At 36.8% G+C, this 21,988-nt stretch overlaps 1 protein-coding gene across 2 annotated transcripts; it reads left to right on the top strand.

The window, feature by feature from the left end:
- The first annotated feature begins 709 nt into the window (after positions 1–709).
- Positions 710–20,890, top strand: LOC145768535 (laccase-like). 2 transcript variants are annotated; one of them, XM_082580045.1, is made up of 14 exons: positions 710–827; positions 1,403–1,587; positions 3,344–3,448; positions 4,571–4,705; positions 6,797–6,993; positions 8,555–8,695; positions 9,603–9,804; positions 10,484–10,737; positions 11,153–11,249; positions 11,899–12,013; positions 13,176–13,324; positions 14,038–14,143; positions 15,510–15,606; positions 19,600–20,890. In XM_082580045.1, exons 1-14 carry the CDS (start codon positions 722–724, stop codon positions 19,655–19,657), a joined length of 1,947 nt encoding a protein of 648 aa, XP_082436171.1. In that variant the 5' UTR covers positions 710–721; the 3' UTR covers positions 19,658–20,890. The 2 variants fall into 2 exon arrangements, 1 of the variants encoding a protein (XP_082436171.1); XR_014288952.1 differs by lacking the exon at positions 19,600–20,890 and having other exon boundaries at positions 13,176–13,247.
- The last annotated feature ends 1,098 nt before the right edge of the window (positions 20,891–21,988 follow it).

Raw genomic sequence — 21,988 nt, 5'->3', positions numbered from 1 at the left:
TCGGTAAAACTTTCTGCCCTCTTCAGGAAAATATCTTAATTCATCTAAACAAAACAATTATTCGTAAAATGTTAATAATAAATGACTGAAATTCAATAAAACTGCACTGAACTGCGTACAAGCAACAACTGACGAACAAACACAAAAGGTGGTAGCAATCTGTCATAATTACGCTGGAGTGTGGTCATGAGACAAGATAGTGAGCGGACAACATAACATAAAATAAATGCAAGCTAATAAAAATGTCGAACAAATAAAATGGTTAAACGTTCTATCCCCTTATCCGGATGCTTTAGGCTTGCATCTATCTGCAGACTACACCAAATAGCCTAATTAAAATCAACATTTCTCAACAAAACCGTAAAATGTAGGCTTTTTTGAAGCCATCAAGAGAGCCAGAAATGTTCAATTCTTTTATATTTTTGCATTAGCATTGATAAAATCATGCTACATTAAACTTTTATATAATATAATTATCTTTTGATTAAGTTTTAAATATTTTACAAACAGTAAGAATAGTCTTTTGACATAACGAAAAACTGTACTCCTTGTATCAGTTTTTCCTGAAAAGAAAAACAAGATGATGAAATGCAGTTGATTGAAAACAGGGATATCTTGAAATTTTGATATTAAGTTTTATATGCACGTAAGTTGAAGCTAAAGGCACGTAGCCTAGTGCTTTTTTTCGTATTTTTTGTATTGCAGAAAATCAGCATACAAGATGTGTAGGAAATTAAATAGCATTGCCCTGTTGTATTTTTTTCAGTTAATAATTTTTGCTAATGGACAATCATGCACTCCAAAAACACCATGCACCCCTTTGAAAGGTAATCTGTGCTAGGTTACGTTTACATTACTATGTTTCTCTGAAAGAAAGTATAGGCTGTTTCATGTGATAAAATATGGCTTATGTTTTTTTACTTAGCTTCATGATAGATTAGTCTAGTTACCTATTCACTATTGATCGGTAGCAATGAAAAAAGGACGAAGTTGCAAAGCTTGTGACAGTTCAGCTGTTTTGTGACATGAAATGTTTCACAAAACAGTGACAGCTCACACACAACTTAGTCAGTGCTTTGTTTCTCGGCAGCCGATTTTGTAAGAATTGACAGCGATGTCTCAGTGAGTATCTCACCTCGTAAGAAAACTTCAGATGGCAAAAGTAACTGTTGGAGAAAAAAACGTCATTGAAAATGAATTATAATGGTATTAAAATGTGACAATAGTATTTAAAACATATTTTATGAAGAGGCAAGATAAAGGTTTGGGGGGCGATTGACCAAAGCTCCTTCCGTGCTACGTCCCAGCGATAGACATCGTTGTTTCGCCCATGAAAATGGGCTCGACAGTGTTAAGCAATTTTTGGGTTGCTATATCAACACGATGCCGTGTCTTACTACAGGTTCGTTGCTGTTCGACGAACCAGATGGAAGGAGATCTGAAAATGGAATTTTAGTGACCAGTTTAGTCGTCGACATCGGAATGAAGGAAATCGACTGGCTCACTGTGCCAAGACGATTGTACAACGGGACATTTCCTGGCCCAACAATCACAGTTAAAGCTGGAGATAAACTTAATTTAACTTTGGTAAATATTTTTGCTGTATAGTTTTCGATATTGATAAAGATAGTACTGTATGTAACAAGCAGGGCCATTGAGGGGACACATTAGGCCCAACACCAACGAGATCTTCGGGCCTCACATGGGCGCTTTTAAGAAAAAGGCAATATATTTACAGAATATGCGGTGGTTTCCTTAGTATCTGGGTCTTTTAAAAAGGTTACTGTCCCCTAAAAATGTTTCGGGCCCCGGGTCGAAAAGTACCCCCTGTCAACACTATTGGTAACATGCAAAGCCTGAGCAACGTTACCAAGTTATTTCGTTATGACCCACTTAGGGATATTGGACTTAGGGGATCCGAAGCTTATCCGTTTTTTCATTTATTCCGTCCAACTGAAGGGCATGCCTAAATCGTGGTGTGCTCGTTTTTAGTTTGGTTAAAGCTGGTACCGGTAGGTTATGGATATGGAAGACAAAGTTGTGACTAGTGTCAGTCTGTCAGATAGGCTAGACCGAGCAGATTTTTAATTTTCAAAATTCTGTTGATTGGCTTGGGTGAAGTGTCAATCTGCTATTGCCTGGAGTGGTCATTTTCTAGGCCTTAGGGTACCAGTACGGTATGTTTGTATGTTGAAGGGTTGATTGATTGAATCTTTATCCTCGGACTGGGAAAGCTTCTTGCAGAGCTTAATCCTGGCAGTTTCGCATACTTGTAGAGGCTTTGAATTACTGAAGCAGGCCCGGTCACCGAGATTGACAGAGTGAAGTTTCCGATTGTTGAAGTCTTGTTGCCGGGGAACTATTCCATCCATTAGATGCCGCTGAATGGAGAGCAATCCTTAACGTGCGTTGCTCAAGCGCACACCCCGAGAGTCGAACCAGCGCCGCTTGATCTTGAAATAGTTAATTTCATTATAAAATGACGGTCCAAGTTTATTCATGATAAAAACATACTTGAGTTTAGTACTAATCAGCAGCGAATGACCAATGAGATTAGTAGGCTAACACTTGAACAGTACGCAAGCGTACGAGTGGTGGTTCACGCAAGACTGCAAATACTTGAATTTGTGTCATTGCCTGATTGTGGTTACAGTGTGAAGTTATGATATCTGATTGTCCAGTGATATTTATTGGTATTATTTTTGTTCGTGTACATAGCCTAGTAGCCAAGTTTATGAACAATAAGCCATTGGTCGTTTTTTTTCTTTTGTGGTTTCTACATGTAGCCTAATGAATTGGTTATAACTTACAATATTAATAATTTTGTCATCAACATAAGATTGACAATAATGTATAGATACAACTTTTGTGAAACGACGAATAAAACAGCCAGTGCAAAACAAACATTTTCTCGTGTAGTAACACCGCATTGTGCAATTCATTGTAGGCAACATGGTTAGCCCTTCAGTTGGACGGACGGATTTTGAGTTTCGCATCCCGTTAGTGTCTAGGTATCCCTGGACCCACTGTTGACTTTGAGCTATTATATAATATTTGTGTACTTGGTTAATTTTTAGGGATGAGAGCTCATCAGCGAGTACACAAAACAAATAAAAGACTCTTGATTAATTAAGGTTCCTATTTCATACAGTGTCATAGTACATTTAAAGAATATCAATAAAATTGATTTTTTTCAGACATTTCATTAATACGTAGCAGTGCGAATTTGCAGTCATGTAATGCTGACATTTCCACAGTCCAATGGTTAGCATAATTCAGGAAAAATCGGTTTTGCTATAATAGCATTAAAGAAAAGCTCGTCAAAGTTTGCATTTTTTTACAGATAAACAACTTGCAGGAGTCGGACTATCAAGCTTCTGAGCCTGATGTCATGCAGTATCCGAACTCGACGAACTTGCATACTCACGGCCTGCATATTAGCAGCGTGGTAAGAAATTCACGCAAGACGCAGTCTGATTTATTTTTATATTGGTGTTGGCATAGTGCTTTTTTATTGGAACTGTTACAACTTTATTTGAGTGGTGTGTAACTTTGAAAGGTCCTTGACTACTTCTCTTGTAATCGAACAGCGTCTAAGTAAGTCCCGTTAGCTCAATGATTACGCGCTCGATTCAAGATCACGCGGTGGTGGTTTGGATCTAGGGGCGTGCGCGTGTGCAACGTATTTCAGAACTGCTCTCCATTTAGTGGCAGGATGGAATAATCACACGGCAACAATCGAAAACTTCACTCTGCCAATTTCGGTAAATGGCCCTGCGTCAAAAGCCTCTACAAGTATGCGAAACTTCCAGGAATAACCTATCAAGGCTTTGTCCAGTCCGAGGATAAAGATTCAAAACCAAACCAAGCAATCAACTATTGTGAATATTGAATTCAGTCAATCTTTTAAGGTACATGATTTTTCTGCAGCAGTTAATCATCTCAAAATGACTGAAAATCTTTTTTTCTAACAAGTACCCGAAGCCAACTGTCGCAGTTCTTTCTCGCTGTGCTTGTAAAAGATCGAACGTTCATGCGAAGGGTTCGATCGCTTACAAAGCGCACAGCCAGGAAGATCTGCGACAGTTGGCTGAAAATCGCCAATTATGGAGACGTTTTAGTGTCGCTATTTTGCACCCAACTGGTGTTAAATCAATTATCATTATTATTATTACCTGAAGCAAAATTTATGTCTTACCGCCTTACCAGGTTTTCCAGATTACAGGAGAAGTAGTACCTTTTAAAAGTTAATCACAGACTCATTGTTTTCTCCTAATTAGTCTACATACTTATTGTTTTTGCGCTCTTTTGCAACCCTCTGAATTTTTGAACAATGATAAACTTTCAGGATATACTGTAAATGACTCACCAAGGCTATGAGCTACGTAAACTTTATAGCCTACACTGCATTTCCTATATCACGGTGAAGACAACTAAAGCTAGGTTTGATAGTTTGAAAACTTGAACCATGTTGAAGCGCTCGGAACTTTGTAGCCTATTAACTTTTACGTAAAATTGGTAAGCCACAACTTCGTAAGCTTTCATATAACTTAACATTTATTGTACGCAGATACCACAAGATAACGTATTAGATATAACCGTTTCGCCAAATGGCGAATATCTTTATCAATATGAAATTGATCCAGACCAACCTGCCGGCACTTATTGGTATCATCCTCATAAACACGGAGCTGGATTTTTTCAAGTAACCTTATTTAAAAACAAATTAATGATAAGCAGTGACGTAACTTTGGTTTTGTGACGTAACTTTGATAAGCTTCATGTTAAATGCTAAAGATTCAGTTCAACAGAAAATTTAAGTGTCAAACAGACTTCATTTTCTAAAGCATATCATTTTAAATAGCCCCACTGCCTCTCAGTGCATTAGTTTACATCGTGTGTCAGACTCACATTCATGTGGGGCAAACGACTGCGCTTGTAACTTCCATCCAGGCTAAGCGTTCTTTTAATGAAACGAGCATTTCAAAGTTGATATTAAGGGTTGCAATGCGGATCTAAAGCGAGTATTAATACCACACTCGCGATCAGCAATCACGATGAACCCTTGGGCAGTGTTGTACGCGTCATTGAAATAATTTGACGGCGTCAGCGTTAGCGCGAATTGCCTAACAACTTTACGGCGTAAAGGACTGCGTAAGCTCTTAAAGAAATTGACGGTGTCAGCGTCAGCGCTAATTTCTAGCGCTATTTTTTGCCAGCGTCTCATAAAACGGAAATATTTCAACCAAGTTCAGGCTAACAATAACTATAAATAAAGAGCAGGTATTATGTTTTTCCGAATGGATCAGAAACCAAACGAAATTACGAGATATAGCCTATTAAGCACAATCAAAAAACTAAAATGGTCCTGTGCAGGTCATATAGCAAGATATCAGGACAATAGATGGACTAAAAAATTAACAACATGGACACCACGAAAAAACAAAAGAAAGAAAGGAAACCCAAAAGTGAGATGGAGGGACGACATTGACAAACAATGCAATACAACCAATTGGTACCAACTAGCACATAATCGTGTAAATTGGCATGAAAAGGGAAAGGCTTACGCTTTGCAGTGGGCTCTCACAGGCTGAAAATGATGATGATGATGATTATGTTTTGAGACTGTATTGTAATTAGCTGCTCAGCCTATTAGTTATTTCCTTGCAGAAAAACAAGCATTTCAAAATGTTTGTCTGACAATCTGCTGCGTTTGGGACGCATATTTAGGGGCGCCGGAGCGATTTTTGACTGGATGGGCAGGAGTATGAAAAAAGGGCACTTTTGTTGCTGAAAGGCCAATTTTTTTGTAAGTTTTAGGATATGATATAGCGATAATGCTCATCTATCAGCTCATTATCGAGTAATGATACAAGTGTCCGCTATACAAAGAACAATGGCACGGAAGGGCATCATGCTATTTTATAATGATGTAATATAACTTACTGTGATGGAGAATTTTGTGTCGTGAATATTATTTTGAGGCAAAAATAGAACATTATAATTAGGCTAAAAGCGAATAGCATAAATTGTTATATTGCAAAGTGTGCAGTAGCTTACATGACCTTAAAAGGGCACCATTGCCCCCTCTTCCCTCCCCATCCATAGAAATTTGAGGGCAGGGGGGCATCCGCTTCCCCTGCTTTCCCCTGCTCTCCCCCGCTTCCGGCGCTCCTGCGCATATTGTCCTTTCCAAGTGAAAACATGCGTTCCACAGCAGCGCTGGTTGGTATTGGTGTGTTGTATTTCAAAAACAAGTTGAAAACGTTTAGTCGGAAAGGTATCACTGTTCCAAGCGTGCTGTGATAGTTTAGCATGAATAACTCTTTTAACGAGGTCCACTGCACCAACATCGCTCTTTTTAGGGGCATAGAGCCCTTGAAATAAAGTATATTGAACGTCCGCGATGCCATTCTTGGATTTTTCGCTTTCTGTCTCTGATCCCTCGTTCTCAATACAAGGGTGATCACCATTTGGCGAACTTCTTCCGCATGTATTCCAGGGAGCCATTGCAACCAACGCAAAAGCCGGTAATTCGGATGAGTCGCGCTGGCCAGAATACATTGTGAAACTCTTATTGTGAAACGAGATTTTCCATGAAAACAAAAAATGACGCTTAGCGCTTGACGCTTAAAATCAGCAAAATAGTTGACGGCGCTATCACTTCCGTCAACTGAAAAATAAATTGACGGCGCTAGCCTCAGCGTCAACAAAAAGTTGACGCCGTCAAATGACGCCGTCAAATTGACGGCGTCAACGTACAACACTGCCCTTGGGACACGCCAATTTTGTTTAGGTATCTGGTGGCATGTCAGGAATGCTGATCGTGGAAGATGACCCCAGCACTATGTCGAAAGAACTTAACACTATTTCATGCCCAAATAACTGCGAGCACGACTTACAAATGGTCTTTCAAATGTTTCAATACTCCACAGTAGAAGAAGGAGGCTTTACCGACGCTCAAGATGAAATACATGATAGTGATGTATTTAGGCAAGTGGTGATGATAATTTGCTTTGTCGTAAACTACAGCATAAACGAAGTGCTCAATACGTTTTTGGGCCAAAGCAAGGCTTTTCGCAATAAATTTAGCTCGACATAAAATCGAGAAAATCAACTTGATTTTAAGTGCGCATGACAGCTTGTCGTCCAAGACAGTCGCTCTTGCTGCGCGTAAGACAACTATTATCGTTTTTGTTATCGCAGCAGCAGCTGCTGTTGATGGCACTCCTAATTTTTTTTTTTTTTTTTTCTATTTGCTTTGTCTGAACGACGCTATGAAGAAACCGAGGAACATTGTTTTCAATGACATTTGCAGTCTGACAGAAATAATGCAGTAATAATGCAATTACTTCACAAAAAGTCCATTATTGACTTCTGCGGAATGGTCAAAACAACAAAATAAAAAAAAAAATAAAAAAGTAAATTAAAACAAAGCGTGTTGCGTTGTGGGCTTGGGTTCCCCAAATACTCTACAGCAGTGGTTTTCAACCTTTTTGGTGGAACGGAACCCAATGAAACATTTCAAAAGCTCGAGGAACCCCTGTTTTATAATTTAATTGCTTTATGCAAAAAACATCGTTTGATTAATAAAATTAAATTAAAATACTCATGTTCAAATTTATTTATGTACAATCGACGAAATTTACAATCGTAATGTCGACGAAATTTGGCGGGAAAGCAAAAAGTTAAAGGTAATCGCACCACAAGAAAACAGCAAAAATTCGAGATCGCAGCGAACTTGTTAAAGTGTAGCAAATGTATTAATAGTGGTAAACCTAATCAATATTTGATTATATTTAAATAATAGGCATATAATGATAAAGTAGACTCTCGGATTTGAATGTAAACTTGCGGAACCCCTAGACTTACTGGCGGAACCTTAGGGTTCCACAGAATCCTGTTTGAAAACCACTGCACATAGTAATTAATGCGACGAAAAACGCTGGGAATCGCTAAATTAAATGCGCACAGTAGTTCGAGTTGCAAAAAATTAATTACGCATTTAACGGGTTAAAACAAACATCTCTGTGCTGATTACTTGCCTAAATAATTGCAAAATTGTCGCCTTTAGTTTTAAATTATCAACGAAACAAGGATAGACTCTCGGCTCCAGACGCTCACACGAAGACGACGACCAACGAAATGAACAGGCTTTTCTTTCGTAATGAAAGCAAGACGAAAAGTTGTGAATAAACTCTAAACAAAACTGCATAGCCCATTTGAAAACTTCTAAATGTTTTCCAAGTGTTTTTATTTGAATAACTCCAGTGTGTTTAACTACTTATAATTCCAAAAAAAAGAAGATATAAAGTCAAAAAGTAAAGGGAATGCATAAGAGTTTAGTCCGTTTTAAACATTAAAAAATTGGGCATTTAGATGTCTTGCTCTGATTTTTACAATGGAGTACAAGATACAATGTTTAAAAAAAAGATATCGCCGTTACTCTATTCAATTGCAGTTTAAACCTTTAATCGTTTTGAAGATATTAATACAATTATCTCAATATCATTCATGAAATAAAATAAAGATCATTGTGATTAAACTTTTCTAGGTTGAACAAAACGGTAAACAATTCCACTGAGACGTTGGATGAATGGCTGAAAGATCCAAATAACAACATTTCCTACATTCTGGTAAACGGGATGCTGCAACCAGAAGTTTCTGTAAAAACTGGTCAATCCAAGCGATTGAGGTGCGTAAGTTTTTGTACACAAATCTGCTTTTTATTATCCAAATCCAAATGTGCTTTTATTGCATTGTTTAAAAAACAGCACAATAAACCAACACAGTAACATAATGAATTAAAATTCGAACGTTTTCAGCAAAAATTTTCTGCTCTTGTCCGGAAACAACCTAATAGCCTAAATCTAAACAATCAACAAGTGATCGTGAATAATAATAATAAATGTCTGAGAAATAATTAAAAGATCACGAGGCGCTGGTTCGGCTCTCGGGGTGTGCGCTTGAGCAACACATTTCAGGATTGTTCTCCAATCACTGGCACCTAGTGGATGGAATAATTCCCCTGCGAAAACATTTCGACAATGAAGCGGAAACTTCACTGTGTCAACGTCGGTGACTGGTCCTGCGTCAAAAGCCTTTACAAGTTTGCGGACCAGTCAGGAAAAACTTATTATCAGAGGCTTTGTCTGTGCGAAGCTAAAGATTCAAAACCAAACCAACCAAACGCCTCGTTAGCTCAGTGGTTACGCACCCGGATCAAGATCACGCGACAGTGGTTCGACTCTCAGGGTATATGCGCTTAAGCACTTTCAGGACTGCTCTCTATTCAGCGGCACCTAGTGAATGGGATAATTCCAGGCAATAAGACTTCAACAATCGAAAACTTCACTCTGCCAATCTCGGTAACCGGCCCTGTGTCAACAGCCTTTACAAGTATGCGAGACTACCAGGAATATCCTATCAAGGCTTTGTCAGTCCGAGGATAAAGATTCAAAATTCAACCAAACCAATATGCAATGAGCTAAGTGGAGATAATTCCGATTTTATCGAAACTTAAAATGATAGAACTTCCAAAATGCTTAATTAGTCTTTTCGTAAAAAAAACTATAGTCATAGCGTTTGTTCTATTGGCGCAGGCTACTTAGTGCGGGTGGACTTTATGCCCTGGCTTTGCGAATCGTGAGCACTAGCGATATAGATAACTTCTCTGTGAAGGAGATTGCTCTAGATGGCATTTATCTCGATAAGCCAAGAGATCTAATACATGGACGAAGTTTAATAGTCGCCGGATCTCGTGTGGACTGGGCTGTGAATTTTCCAACTGCTGGAACTTATGAAGTAAGCCCTTAGAATGTATCTGACGATGAGCGTAACCGACATGCACCAATCTTTGCACTATTTGTTGTACCAGTATATCTTTGTTACAAATATGCCTGATCCGCATTTGCTCATCTTGGTATTAAACTTTATTTACTTTACTGCATGTTGTAAAATATACCTTTTTTTAATAATTGATGTATGGTAATTCACTTTGTTGCAAATTTTGTGAAATATCGGTAACCGGTAGATAAATCGTGCGAAGGTGACCTGGTGAGTGTAAACTCTCAGACTGATTAACTGCAAAAGCACATATACGTGTTTAGCAGCAAAAAGGGTGTTTTTTCGTCTCAAGATGAAATGACGGTGCTTTACTTCAAAAATGTAAGAAAACGATATATACGTACTGTAATCAAAAATAAAGAGCTTAAAATGTAGATACTAAACTCATATTCAGCAAAATTTTCAAAGATAAACTTCACTAGCACTGAAAATGAAAACGTCTAGCTTTCGAAACGTTTGATAAACGTGAGTGTGGTATCTACATTTTGGCTCTTTTCTTTTTGATTAAGCTTGGCAAGCGCTCCAATCATTTTGGTCAATAACATGCTTCCATAGGTAGAGGTAGAAGGACGTGTGTGAAAGGAAAGGTACTAGGACGTATGTGATTGTGCAAGTGTATCTAGTTTTCTGTATTTAGCTACAATCCTACTTCGCACCAGAAGATGTAAGATCTATGGGAGACCACCCAAGATTCACAGGCGTTCTCGCAACTATAACTGTTTCTGGAACGACTGCTAATACTTCAGCAAGCCTTCCAACTGAACTTCCCAAACTTCCCTACTTTTTGCCTGATTTTCGCAATATTGATGAAAAAGACATTGGAGGTCGGTTTGCCGTAGAAGTAACGCCAACGGACACAATAAATAGAGAGGATTTTACAAAAAGCATCCGGTAAGTTTTACACCAGCGAGAAAACCTATCGGTGGTAGCTAGCTTATTAAGATCATTATTCGAGGTAATTTATTTAACAAGTGAATAAAAAAATAACAGTAAACCTCTCAAGTACATGTAGCTCCACACAGAGTAAAATTTACATGCCTTTACTGTTATTTTTTTATTCACTTGTTGATTCATTCATATCAGTTTGTATCCTCTGTGGATCCTTTTCTAGTATCATGGGCCAATCCTATAGATGTTTGCTGGTACACCCCTTCATTTTCTTTGAATTTTAATTTATTTAACTTTGTTAAAGGAAGTATACTGTACAATCTAGAAATAAGTGATTATTCTTTTTATGATAACCAAAATAGAATTAAGCAGCTTTTATATTCCCTTCCGTTTTTATCAACAAAAGTATATTTTGCAGCTACAAAATGAAAGTGGATACTATCCAAGAGCTGTACTTTACTAATACAGAGTATGAGACGTCTCATCCTATTCACATGCACATTAATACCTTTCAGGTACATGGTTAGAAATTTATAAACACAACTTGGATAAGTGCATCATATGTAAAGATTGTCAACGTAGGCTGAACACTATTTAGATGCCAACTGGCAGCTGTTAGTGGCATTTTCAGTCAGTATCAGTAGCTTTTCAATCAGTTCAGCTTGAGTGATTTTAACTACATGGCGTCAAATATCATTTCTATCTTTATCCAAATGTTTACAATTCTACATCTTGCGGGTTGTATTGTCGTTTGGGCATTCCTCTCCAGTAGCCGTGTAATTACAAATGCAGAAGGTTGACGACTTATGCTTGAAATAGCAAAATAATTCGTTGGTTTTGAATCTTTATCCTCGGAATGGCCTTTGATAGGTTGTTCCTGGCAGTTTCGCATACTTTTAGAGGCTTTGAACCACTGGCACATGGCCGGTTACAGAGATTGACAGAGTCGAGTTTCCACTTGTTGCCGAAGTGTTGTTGTTTTGAATCAACCCTAACAGTCCTGAAATGCGTTTACTCAAGCGCACACCCCGATAGCCGAACCACAGAGCTAACGGGGCGGACGACGATGAAAGTCACTTAATGGTACACAAACACTTTGCTCATGCTACGTTGCTTCAACCTATAAGCTTAAAGCACCACATTATGCAATTATTGATCTTTCAGGTGATAAGTTACAATACGTACACTGGACCATATGGCGTAGATGACGGAGGAAGTAACTGGGCGTTGTATTCTCAAAACGGTAGTGTCTGCCCATGGCAGCATAGCTACTATGATGGTAAGCGAAAAGCGTGCTGACTGCATATAATGCGCCTTCTTACGCAACGGTGACATTTTTAGCTTTTTATTTAATTTCTTGAAGTGTAGATAGTGATAGGCGCTCGTTTTTGGCGCTCGTTTTTGAACAAAATGTATATTAAAAAAACGATCGTTTTTCTTTTGCACCAACAATTTGTCTAGAATGTAAATTTCGAAACAAAATTTGCACTTTTGCTTCTTTGAAATATCTGTTCTGAAGTTACCAAGACATAGATGAAGTCACCAAAATAAAACTTTGCCACTAAACTTTTCATTAATTTTTTTTAAACTTTACTAATGATCCAAAAGAATGCGTAGTGCGATGAAATAACGAAAAACGTAGAGAGTACCATACCAAATTAATAAATTTAAGTTTATTAAACTTTATTTTAAAGAACTTGATTTTGGCAATTTAGCATGGCACTCTCTACTCTTTTTATCGAGCAGTTACTCTATATTAGTCGACTAGACTGCAAATTCACCAATTAGACTTTAAAAAACATTATTTACTAATCATAATATGATTATTTAAAATGAAAAAAATAAACAATCTAATAAAAGAAATTAAGACAAGCAAAAAAGGAGGTTGACCGTTAACATGGTCATCTCTGGGACTGTTTTCCAGAATTCATCATCGGAACAGTCCTCATCATTGGTAGCACTTGAAGTTGAATGCTTCATTGGTACCACTTGTTGAGCATGTGGTCACACTTCCGACTTACAAACTTAGTTAAAACTGCTGCAAACTAATTTATAACCAGTTATTCAGCAGCTATAACTTTAATGTTTTTTTTGCAGTTCTTCGTTATAATATATGTAAACAGTTGTTACTTGAAAATATGTATGAAACGATTGGAAATAGTATAAAAAACGAAAAGAACGTAAAAAAAAATTGAAGATCAAAAAAACGATTGGAAAAAATGATCATCAAAAACCATTTTTAACCCTCCATAAGTGTAGATAGTTGCCTGAATTCTAATGACGTGTTGCAACTGCAATTTTTAAGAATTATAGTAAATAACTTTGTTAATATTGGATACAGACTCAAAACCAGAGCTGCAAGGTGAAACATTGGCTCGAGATCGAAATTAATTCAGCCACTCTCATCTATAAAATTATTTGTGCTGTATATTGTCTTTCAGAAAATGCAATAATTGAACCACCAGACTATCCCTTGGAATTCTTAGGACACGAAGATATGCAGGCCAGCCAAGGTGCTGGAACAATAGGATATGCGCAGATTGGAGAGAGGAGGGACACTATGTTGGTTCCTCCATTGGGAAATATTACTGTAATTTTATGGTTTTGAACGAAATCAAGCACGTGTATTTGGAGACGCTATATAACATAACAACAGTCAAAATTGATAAAAAAAAAGGCTACCCTCTTTTCGCCGAAATAACCATAAGGCAAAAACTGAAATTTAAAAAACAAAATGTAAAACTTTTTATAACATTCAGGCATGTACAAGCTGAGCGCTGTCATTAGGTGCTGTACAGTAAGTACTTTTGTATGATGTACCTATACACTAAGTCACTGCTTTCCAAACCCAGACAGCCACTTTACCTGGATCAGATATGGTAAAGATCAAGTCAGATCCATTGGCTACCTGACCTCGTAAAGATCTGAACCAGATAAAACGGTTTTCTGAGAACCTTTTCACTTTACGGTCCACTCACAGAAAATTTGTTTGCACTACAACACACAATATAATCCAAAATAATTAATTCCAATAGCAAAAAAAGTTACATAATTCGAACAGTATTTTGGCAAAGTAGCGTACAATGAAAAAAAAAACAGTAAAAAAAACAAATTTATTGTTAATGGGACATTTGAAATTTCTTATTGGTTATGATCAGATCAAGTCGAGTTTCGATTGCCAATAAACTCACATGCAAGTTAACTTTCAAAGCTTCAGTTATACTATTTTAATCCACGCTTAGTTGGTTTGTTGAGGTGGTGGAAAAACAATGATGATTCTAAATTTTTCTTCCCAACGAACAGGTTCGTTTTATGGCTGCTAAGTACACCGGTGAAGTAGTGATTCACTGTCATCTGCTAAAAGACTCAGACCAGGGAATGCTTATGGTGGTAGAGATAGTCGAAGAGGGTAAGTGGAGAATACAGTGTTGGAATATTGTGTTCTGCTAGCTTTACAATTGTTTTTTAATCAGCATATTAGTTTCAGTATTCTGTAACGCTAATTTTCAATGATTTGATTGAACACAATGAGCTGAATAAATAGATTTGTGCTGAAACAATGTTTTTTAACTGTGATCTGCCACCACACCCTTGTTTCGTGAGCGAAGATCAGAATTTGTCTGAAAGTTTTTATTTTCACGTATTCTTCTGTTGTTATTGCGCTGAGTCCAAGATAGAAATAGACGCTAAAAAATTCACAATACTTATTAATTCAAGTGATTAAGTAATACGTAGTTTTGTGTAAGCTTTGCCTTCGCTCCATTGTAAACTACTGTAGTATAGCGTACAATTGACATTTCATAGCGACAAAAATAAGGCTCAAAGTGAGTCACACTTAAAAGAACAAAGCTGTAATTGATTTTTGTTTTGCTACAACCACGACCTACTAGAACACGGCCAAATATGTTGCTATTTGAGGAAATTTCTAACAGTCTGAATTGTTACAATCATAGCTATGACAAACCTGTCATCTTCCCATTTCCAGAAGTAAGTAAAACAAGCAATTTTTGCACCCAGACATAATAAATGTTTGGCTTGTTTAACCGGAGATTAGGTATGTACGTTGAGCACAGTTTACACAATAATTGATGTAATATGTAAGACTTTCCAACTGCACCCTGGAAGTAGTATCGTTTGGTGTGTCGCTTTTGATGCAATTGCATGTTCCATTTAAAATATCAATGATTTTTTGTGGATTCTATGTTGTAAGCTGTTCATTTGATGTGCCAAATTAAACTTTAGTTCGTTTTGTTTTTCGCCAAGCTTAATTTTGCAAATAAAATATGGCTATTGGCGAAAGATCCTGCTATACAAAAAACCTAAAGACTGTATGATGAGACTACCTCCAGGATGCAGTTGGAAAGTCTGACATATTTTACATTATTATTGCTTAAATTGTGCTTAACATACATATCTTATCTCTGGCAAAACAAGACAAAAATATGTCTACATTCAAATATTGCTTATTTTACATACTTCTGTACGTGGGAAAATGACAGGGTTGTCATGGCTATGATTGTAGCAATTAAGACTCTTAGAAATTTTCTCAAATAGCAACATATTTGGCCGTGTTCTAGTAGGCCGTGTTACAACACACGTTTAGTTTGCTTGAGTTTCGTTAGTCGTTCCGGAGCATTATGTAGAAAGTGCTTCGTGGCACAGAAAAAGTTAAAAAACATTGAGCAAAAATGTCTTCCTTTCAGAATTTTGGATGTAAACTATAACTAAAAATTAGACAACGTAATATTTTAACAAAACGTTTTGCTTTGTCACAGGGCAGAGTTTAGCAGCTAACATTACTTCAGCTGGTGCTTATCCGTGGTCTTGTTTTGAGAATAAACCGATCGACAACTCCGCAATGACCAATTTCAGGTGAAATTTTGACTTCTTAATATTATAAAAAAAATTAAGCAAAAATTTTAAAATGCAGATTTTTCATTTGCATTCAGTTTGGTTGGTTTGGTTGGTTTTGAATTTTTATCCATAGACTGACAAAGCCTTTAATTATTCCCGATAGTGTCGCATACTTGTAGAAGCTTTTGACCACGGCTGTTGGGAGAGTATTTTGGGCCCGGTACCAATAAGCCACTCAGGCCCCAAATCAAGACATTTATAATAAAAACGCACCGTATTCAAAAAATACGTTGTAGTTTCTTTATGTTTTTGAGCCCCTTGAAAAGGCTTCGGGCCTCTAAAATTTTCCCGGGCCGGAGTCCAAAATTACCCCCTGGACCCCCCTGGAAACGTTACTGCTATTGATGCAGGGCCTGTTGCCGAGATTGGTAGAGTGAAGTTTCCAATAAATTGTTAAAATGTTGTTGCCATGGAATTATTCCATTCACTAGGTGCCGCTGAATGAAGAGCAGTTCTGAAATGCGTTGCTCAAGCGCACACCCCAAAAGTCGAACCAGCGCCGCGTGCTCTTGCGTCGGGTGCTTAACCAATGAGCCAACGGGCTTATAAAAGCGGTTTGGAGTTATCAAATATGTTGTCACTGTTGTGTTAGTCTCGAATGAACAATCCGTGACTTCATTAAGATGTAATAATTTGTATTGCGAAACAAGGTTGAAGAGCTTTGCTAAACTTTGTCAACATACCTCATGAATATTACAAAGATAAAGTATATATAACAAGAACAGCGTAAAGGGAACAATCCCTTTGGGAAGCTCCTCGCTCGGTAGGACTCCAGTTTGTGGGCAGGCTGGACCAGATCGTCACAATGCTACTGCCCCACAAACAACACAGCAACAAATGAAAAAGAAACTCAGAAAAAAATGGAAAAACAAAACATTGAAAATTGGAACATGGAACGTTAGAACACTTTACCAAAAAGGAAAACTTGATAATATCATTGAAGAAATGAAGAGATTGAAGATCAGCATTCTTGGTTTGAATGAAATGCGTTGGAACGATAGTGGGCAAATAAAGAAGAATGGTTACAATGTAATTTACTCAGGAAATCAAAAACACTCTAATGGAGTTGGAATAATACTTCATCCCAAAGTTTGTGCTAATTTGTCTGGGTTCTGGGCAATTTCAGACCGTGTTCTTCTCGTAAAACTAAAGAACTTACAACATGACATTAGTCTAATACAAGTATATGCGCCAACAAGTACTGCTTGTGATGAAGAAATTACCACATTTTACGGCGACATTGAAAGAGCCCTACAAAACTGTAAACACAACGAAATACCAATTATAATGGGTGACTTCAATGCTAAGGTCGGAAATATTGCTCATGGAAAAACAACTGGAAACAACGGTTTAGGATACATGAATGAAAGAGGCACAACATTGATTGAATGGTGTCACGAACAAAACTTGTACATTGCCAACACCTGGTTTATGAAAAACCCTGAAAAACTTTGGACTTGGAAGAGTCCTGATAATCACACGAGAAATCAAATTGACTATATTCTGACATTTCAAAAATTTCGAAATACTATCACAGATGCTTCCACAATTCCTACAGCTGACTGCGACAGCGATCACAACCTATTGGTTGCCAAGTTTAGACTCAGACTACAAAAAGTTAAGAAACTTAAAAAGAAACAAAAAATTGATTGGAACTTCTGCAAGGATATTAGCCTAAGAAATGAATATCAACAAAAATTCGAAAATGAAATGATCAGCTCAAAAATCAACAACAAAAACGCAACATCAACAGAGGAAGACTTCAACGTGATTAAACATTCTCTAATCAAAGCAGCTGAAATTTTTCCCACGGTTAAAGCCTCAAAGCATAAGAACTGGATAAAACCCGAAATTTTAGATATGATCAAAGAGAGAAGAAAATATAAGAACAAGAATGACTTAGAATATAAACGCTTAAACAACAAAATAAAGAAGGCTTGCAACGAATCAAAAGAAGACTTTCTCAATAACGAATGTGCTACTATTGAAAAAATCTACAATTTCACACCAGGTGAAGCACACCAAAAGATTAAAGCAATAACAAGAAAATTCCAATCAGTACACAAATCTGGGTGTTTAAAGTCTAAATCAGGTGAAATACTTTTGGAAGAAGACAAGATCCTTAACAGATGGAAAGAATACATTGAAGAGTTATATGGGGACCCGGAAAGAACAACAAAACCGTTTAAATTCTCTGAGCCACTTTCAGGACCAACCATCTTAAAAAGTGAAATAACATTTGCTTTAAGTAAAACAAAAACAAACAAAGCATTAGGCCCAGATGAAATAAGCACAGAAATGATAAAAGTACTAGATGACATTGGCATTGACGTACTCCACGCACTCTTCAACAAAATATATGACACCGGTGAAATTCCAACTGATATGACAAAATCTATTTTCATTACAATCCCGAAGAAACCAGGCACAAGAGAATGCGAAGAACATCGCACAATTAGTCTGATATCCCATATTATTAAACTACTGCTGAGAGTCATCATGAACAGAGTTAGAAACAAATTACACCCAGAAATAAACGAATGCCAATATGGGTTTATGCCTGATAAAGGAACAAGGAATGCGGTCTTCATTCTGAAAAACCTCGCTCAAAGATCAATCGAAATGCAAAAAGACCTGTACTTGTGCTTCATCGACTATAAAAAAGCTTTTGATAGAGTTCAACACAATGAAATGTTATGCATGCTCGATAGAATTGGAATAGACGACAAAGATCTAAGAATCATTCAAAATTTATATTACGAACAATCAGCTGCTATCAGGATAAATGATGACTGCAGTGACTACACGCCCATTCAGAAAGGAGTAAGACAAGGTTGTGTGCTATCACCTGACCTTTTCTCATTATACGGCGAAATAATTTTAAGACATATTGAAGATGAAAGAGGTATTAGTATTGGAGGAAACAACATTAAACACATACGATATGCTGACGACACCGTTTTGATAGCCGACTCGGACGTAAAACTGCAGAACATATTAGATATTGTGTGTACGAAGAGCAAGATATTTGGCATGGAATTAAATAAAATAAAAACAGAAACAATGGTCATAACAAAGAAAAAAGCAACCGAAACTCCTATTTGTAATTTATCAGTTAATGGAACATATCTTAAACAGGTCCAAAAATTCAAATACCTCGGTACTATGGTGAATTGGGATGCAAGAGACGAAACAGAGCTCAACATAAGAACAGCCCAAGCAAAAGCAAGCTTCCAACAAATGAAACCAATTCTTTGCAATAAAAATATCTCTTTCAAAACAAGATCTAGAGTTTTAAAATGCTATATTTATCCTGTTTTTCATTACAACTCTGAAACCTGGAATATTTCAACAAAAATGGCAGAAAAGATTAATGCTTTTGAAATGTGGTGCTTCCGTAGAATGCAACGCATTTCATGGTTGGCAAAGAAAACAAATAAAGAAATTCTACACCAAGTGAACCAAACCAGAACTCTGTTAAAAAGTATGAAAACCAGACAATATAAATTTCTCGGCTATGTAGTAAGAAAGCAAAAACTGGAGCATCTCTCTTTAACTGGTAAAATTTTTGGAAAGCGGGCACCTGGCAGACAAAGACAAACACATCTGGAACAATTTAACGACAAGACAGAAACAATCATCCATGCAACATATAATAGGGACATTTGGTCTAATTATTCATCTGAGGCCGTCGATGCCTGGTTCAGGCAAGGCAATTGAAGAAGAAGAAGACTGCTTAAACTTGCATTTAACACTGTATTTTAAAGTAAGCTATCAATAAAAGAGTTGTTGAAGATTTTTCCACTAGCTGCATTAGCTTTCGCTTAAAGAATTGGGCAATCTTAGTTTTAATAAATCTTTTACATTTTTTTCCTGTTTCTTTAGTCTGTTGGTAATAAATGTTAATTTTGTGACCTTATACGTATGTCACATAATATTATTATTTTTCAGCACTGGGCAACTTTTTGTGTATCTCTCTGTCGCTCTCGCTTTTAGTCTCTTGCGATAGATGAATCAAACTGCCATTTATTCTGCGGATATAAGGAAAAACTATAGGCTTCAATAGTGACAGCAAGCTCAAGTTACAACTCATTGAAAAACACTGCATTTTGTCTATCATTTTTAACATTTTGTACTGTGTTTATTAGAATCTGTTTTGTTTTTAACTTTTGTTTGTTAACACTGTTGCATATTCTAATTAATCTAATTACAATTATGCCTGTTTAGACATTACATATTTTTAAAACGTAAAAGTAATGTGAAGTCAAGTTCTTTTCGGTGCGTGTAGAGGCTGCATGTCCTGAAAAGTTTAGTTGATTCTTTTATTGTCAGAAAGTTTTGACCCCTTATTACTAAAAAGAAATGAGATTAGCTTTTCAAGCTTTGTGGTCCTTTTTATACCGGCTTAGTTGCTTGTACTTTCGATTTACTGTATCATTTTGATATTACTGTGTTGTATTATACGCAAATAGTGAGTTTTCTTTTTCTTCACATGACTTTCTTTGTTTATTGAGGTCGAAAGACCTTTCTTTCTTCAATTGAAAAAAAATAAATAATAATCTGGACTACACTGAAACTTCCATGCAGTTTTTTATCATGCTTTGCTGCTTCACCGCTTCTGTGTACCAATAGCACTTTCAGAAACTGTAGTTCTGCTGTAATTCCGCCCAATACTGTTCAAATTTGATGTAAATGCATAAAGCTTTATTGTTAGATAATTTAGCACTTCTAAGAAGCATTAGCCAATCCTCTACCGCTGAACTTTATTCAGTGCAAATTATTTATTTGTACTGATTAACTATTCAACATGTATCAGCGTCTGCTGGATGTTGGCCGCAACATAGCCTACTGCATGAGTGTACTAGCAATGCAAAGCTAACTCTACTAGTTAGCAAATAATTTTGTTGTTGTAACTAAATTACTGATCAAGGTGTTTCTGTCGCAAACTTTTATCGCAAACAGTTTTGACTGAGATACTTTCCATAGCTACCTTTACGGAACCTCTCACCTGTAAACTGATGTTAAAAAACGATAGCTTCTCATTTTTTTGTAAATTAAAAGTAACTTAGAGCTGTAGGGCTGTGAGAAGGGTTATACTTTTTGTCAATGTCAGTAATTTATTTCACTTTTATCATTGTACTTATGCATGATGTCACTTTCAATCATCACTACGAAATATAATTTCAATAAAAAACTGATTTTCTGCAAAATTATAAAATAAATATATAAATAGACAACTGCACACAGTGCACACCGTTTCGGCCTTTCAGCCTCCTCAGTGCAGTAGGTACACTGGTTATTAGGGTGGAGTGAAAAATTTTTTTTCTTTCAAATCAAAAAGTCTAGTTTACCAAAATTCGGAGTTGACCCCAAAAACACCTTCAAACACAATTTTGGGTCGATGCCCCCCAGGGGGTGCAGGCACACCCCCCCTAAAGTTCGAAAAACCCCAATTTTATAAAAAAAAATTAATATCTCATTAACCACAGACGATAGAAAGTCGGTTGATGGCTCAAAATCATCAGAAGGTACAAGTTCATATTACCTTTAAGAGAAGTACGGTATTTTTACTAAAAGCACTACAAAGTGGTCATTTTTGCAATAATGTAATTTTAGTCGTCAATTTACGTCAAATTTGGTCGACTTTTGTATATTCAGTTGATATTTTATGCTTAGTACGGTGTAAATGCGTACAGTGGCGCTTGGCTACAAAACGGCATTGTTAATGACTCCCTTAGTCCTAATCTGTTATGATTAGGCACGGATGTAGCTTCAATAATTGTAAGTTTATTTCAATCTATGTTCACTTGTTCAGATTAATTACGTGCTCGAGGTTCTTCAGCTTTGTCAATATTGCCAACCAAATCTACCACACAAAACCGATCATCTCTAAAAGAAGTAGCAATAACTTGTGATAGATTTGGAATTTCGAATAGAGCAGGTGCTGCTGTTGCTACTGCCACTCTCAAAGCATTTGGTATAGTAACTGACATTGATAAATCACAAGTTATTGACCAAAGTAAATTAAGGAGAGAACGACAAAAGTACAAAAAAATTCAGAAGGAAAAAGAATTGCAGTTCGATATTGTCGATGGACTTTATGTTGATGGGCGAAAGGATGCCACCATTACCAATGTGAAACAAGGGAGCAACTATCATCGAACCAGAATCATTGAAGAGCACTAGATGTAGTTGTCGGTGAACTCTTTGAATTTTACATCACTCATATCACACCAAAAAATGGAACTGGTCAACAAATTGCTCAAGCTGTGTATGGTGCAATTCAGTGACGATCGGTGAGGGAAAGCAAGGAAAGCAGTGCTTACCTGAGCGAAAACTA

Source organism: Aplidium turbinatum, chromosome 4 (assembly GCF_918807975.1).
Source record: "Aplidium turbinatum chromosome 4, kaAplTurb1.1, whole genome shotgun sequence".
In the NCBI taxonomy this organism is placed as follows: Eukaryota; Metazoa; Chordata; class Ascidiacea; order Aplousobranchia; family Polyclinidae; genus Aplidium; species Aplidium turbinatum.
The sequence above is the reverse complement of the archived record's forward strand: the minus strand, read 5'-3'. Positions and strand labels throughout refer to the sequence as shown.

What these genes read in the sequence shown, in the direction of transcription:
- LOC145768535 (XM_082580045.1), top strand. Translation starts at nt 722, where the DNA reads ATGTGTAGGAAATTAAATAGCATTGCCCTGTTGTATTTTTTTCAGTTA. An exon ending in ATAAACTTAATTTAACTTTG is followed by an intron (nt 1,588 to 3,343) that starts GTAAATATTTTT and finishes ATTTTTTTACAG; the next exon opens with ATAAACAACTTGCAGGAGTC. An exon ending in TGCACATTAATACCTTTCAG is followed by an intron (nt 11,250 to 11,898) that starts GTACATGGTTAG and finishes TTGATCTTTCAG; the next exon opens with GTGATAAGTTACAATACGTA.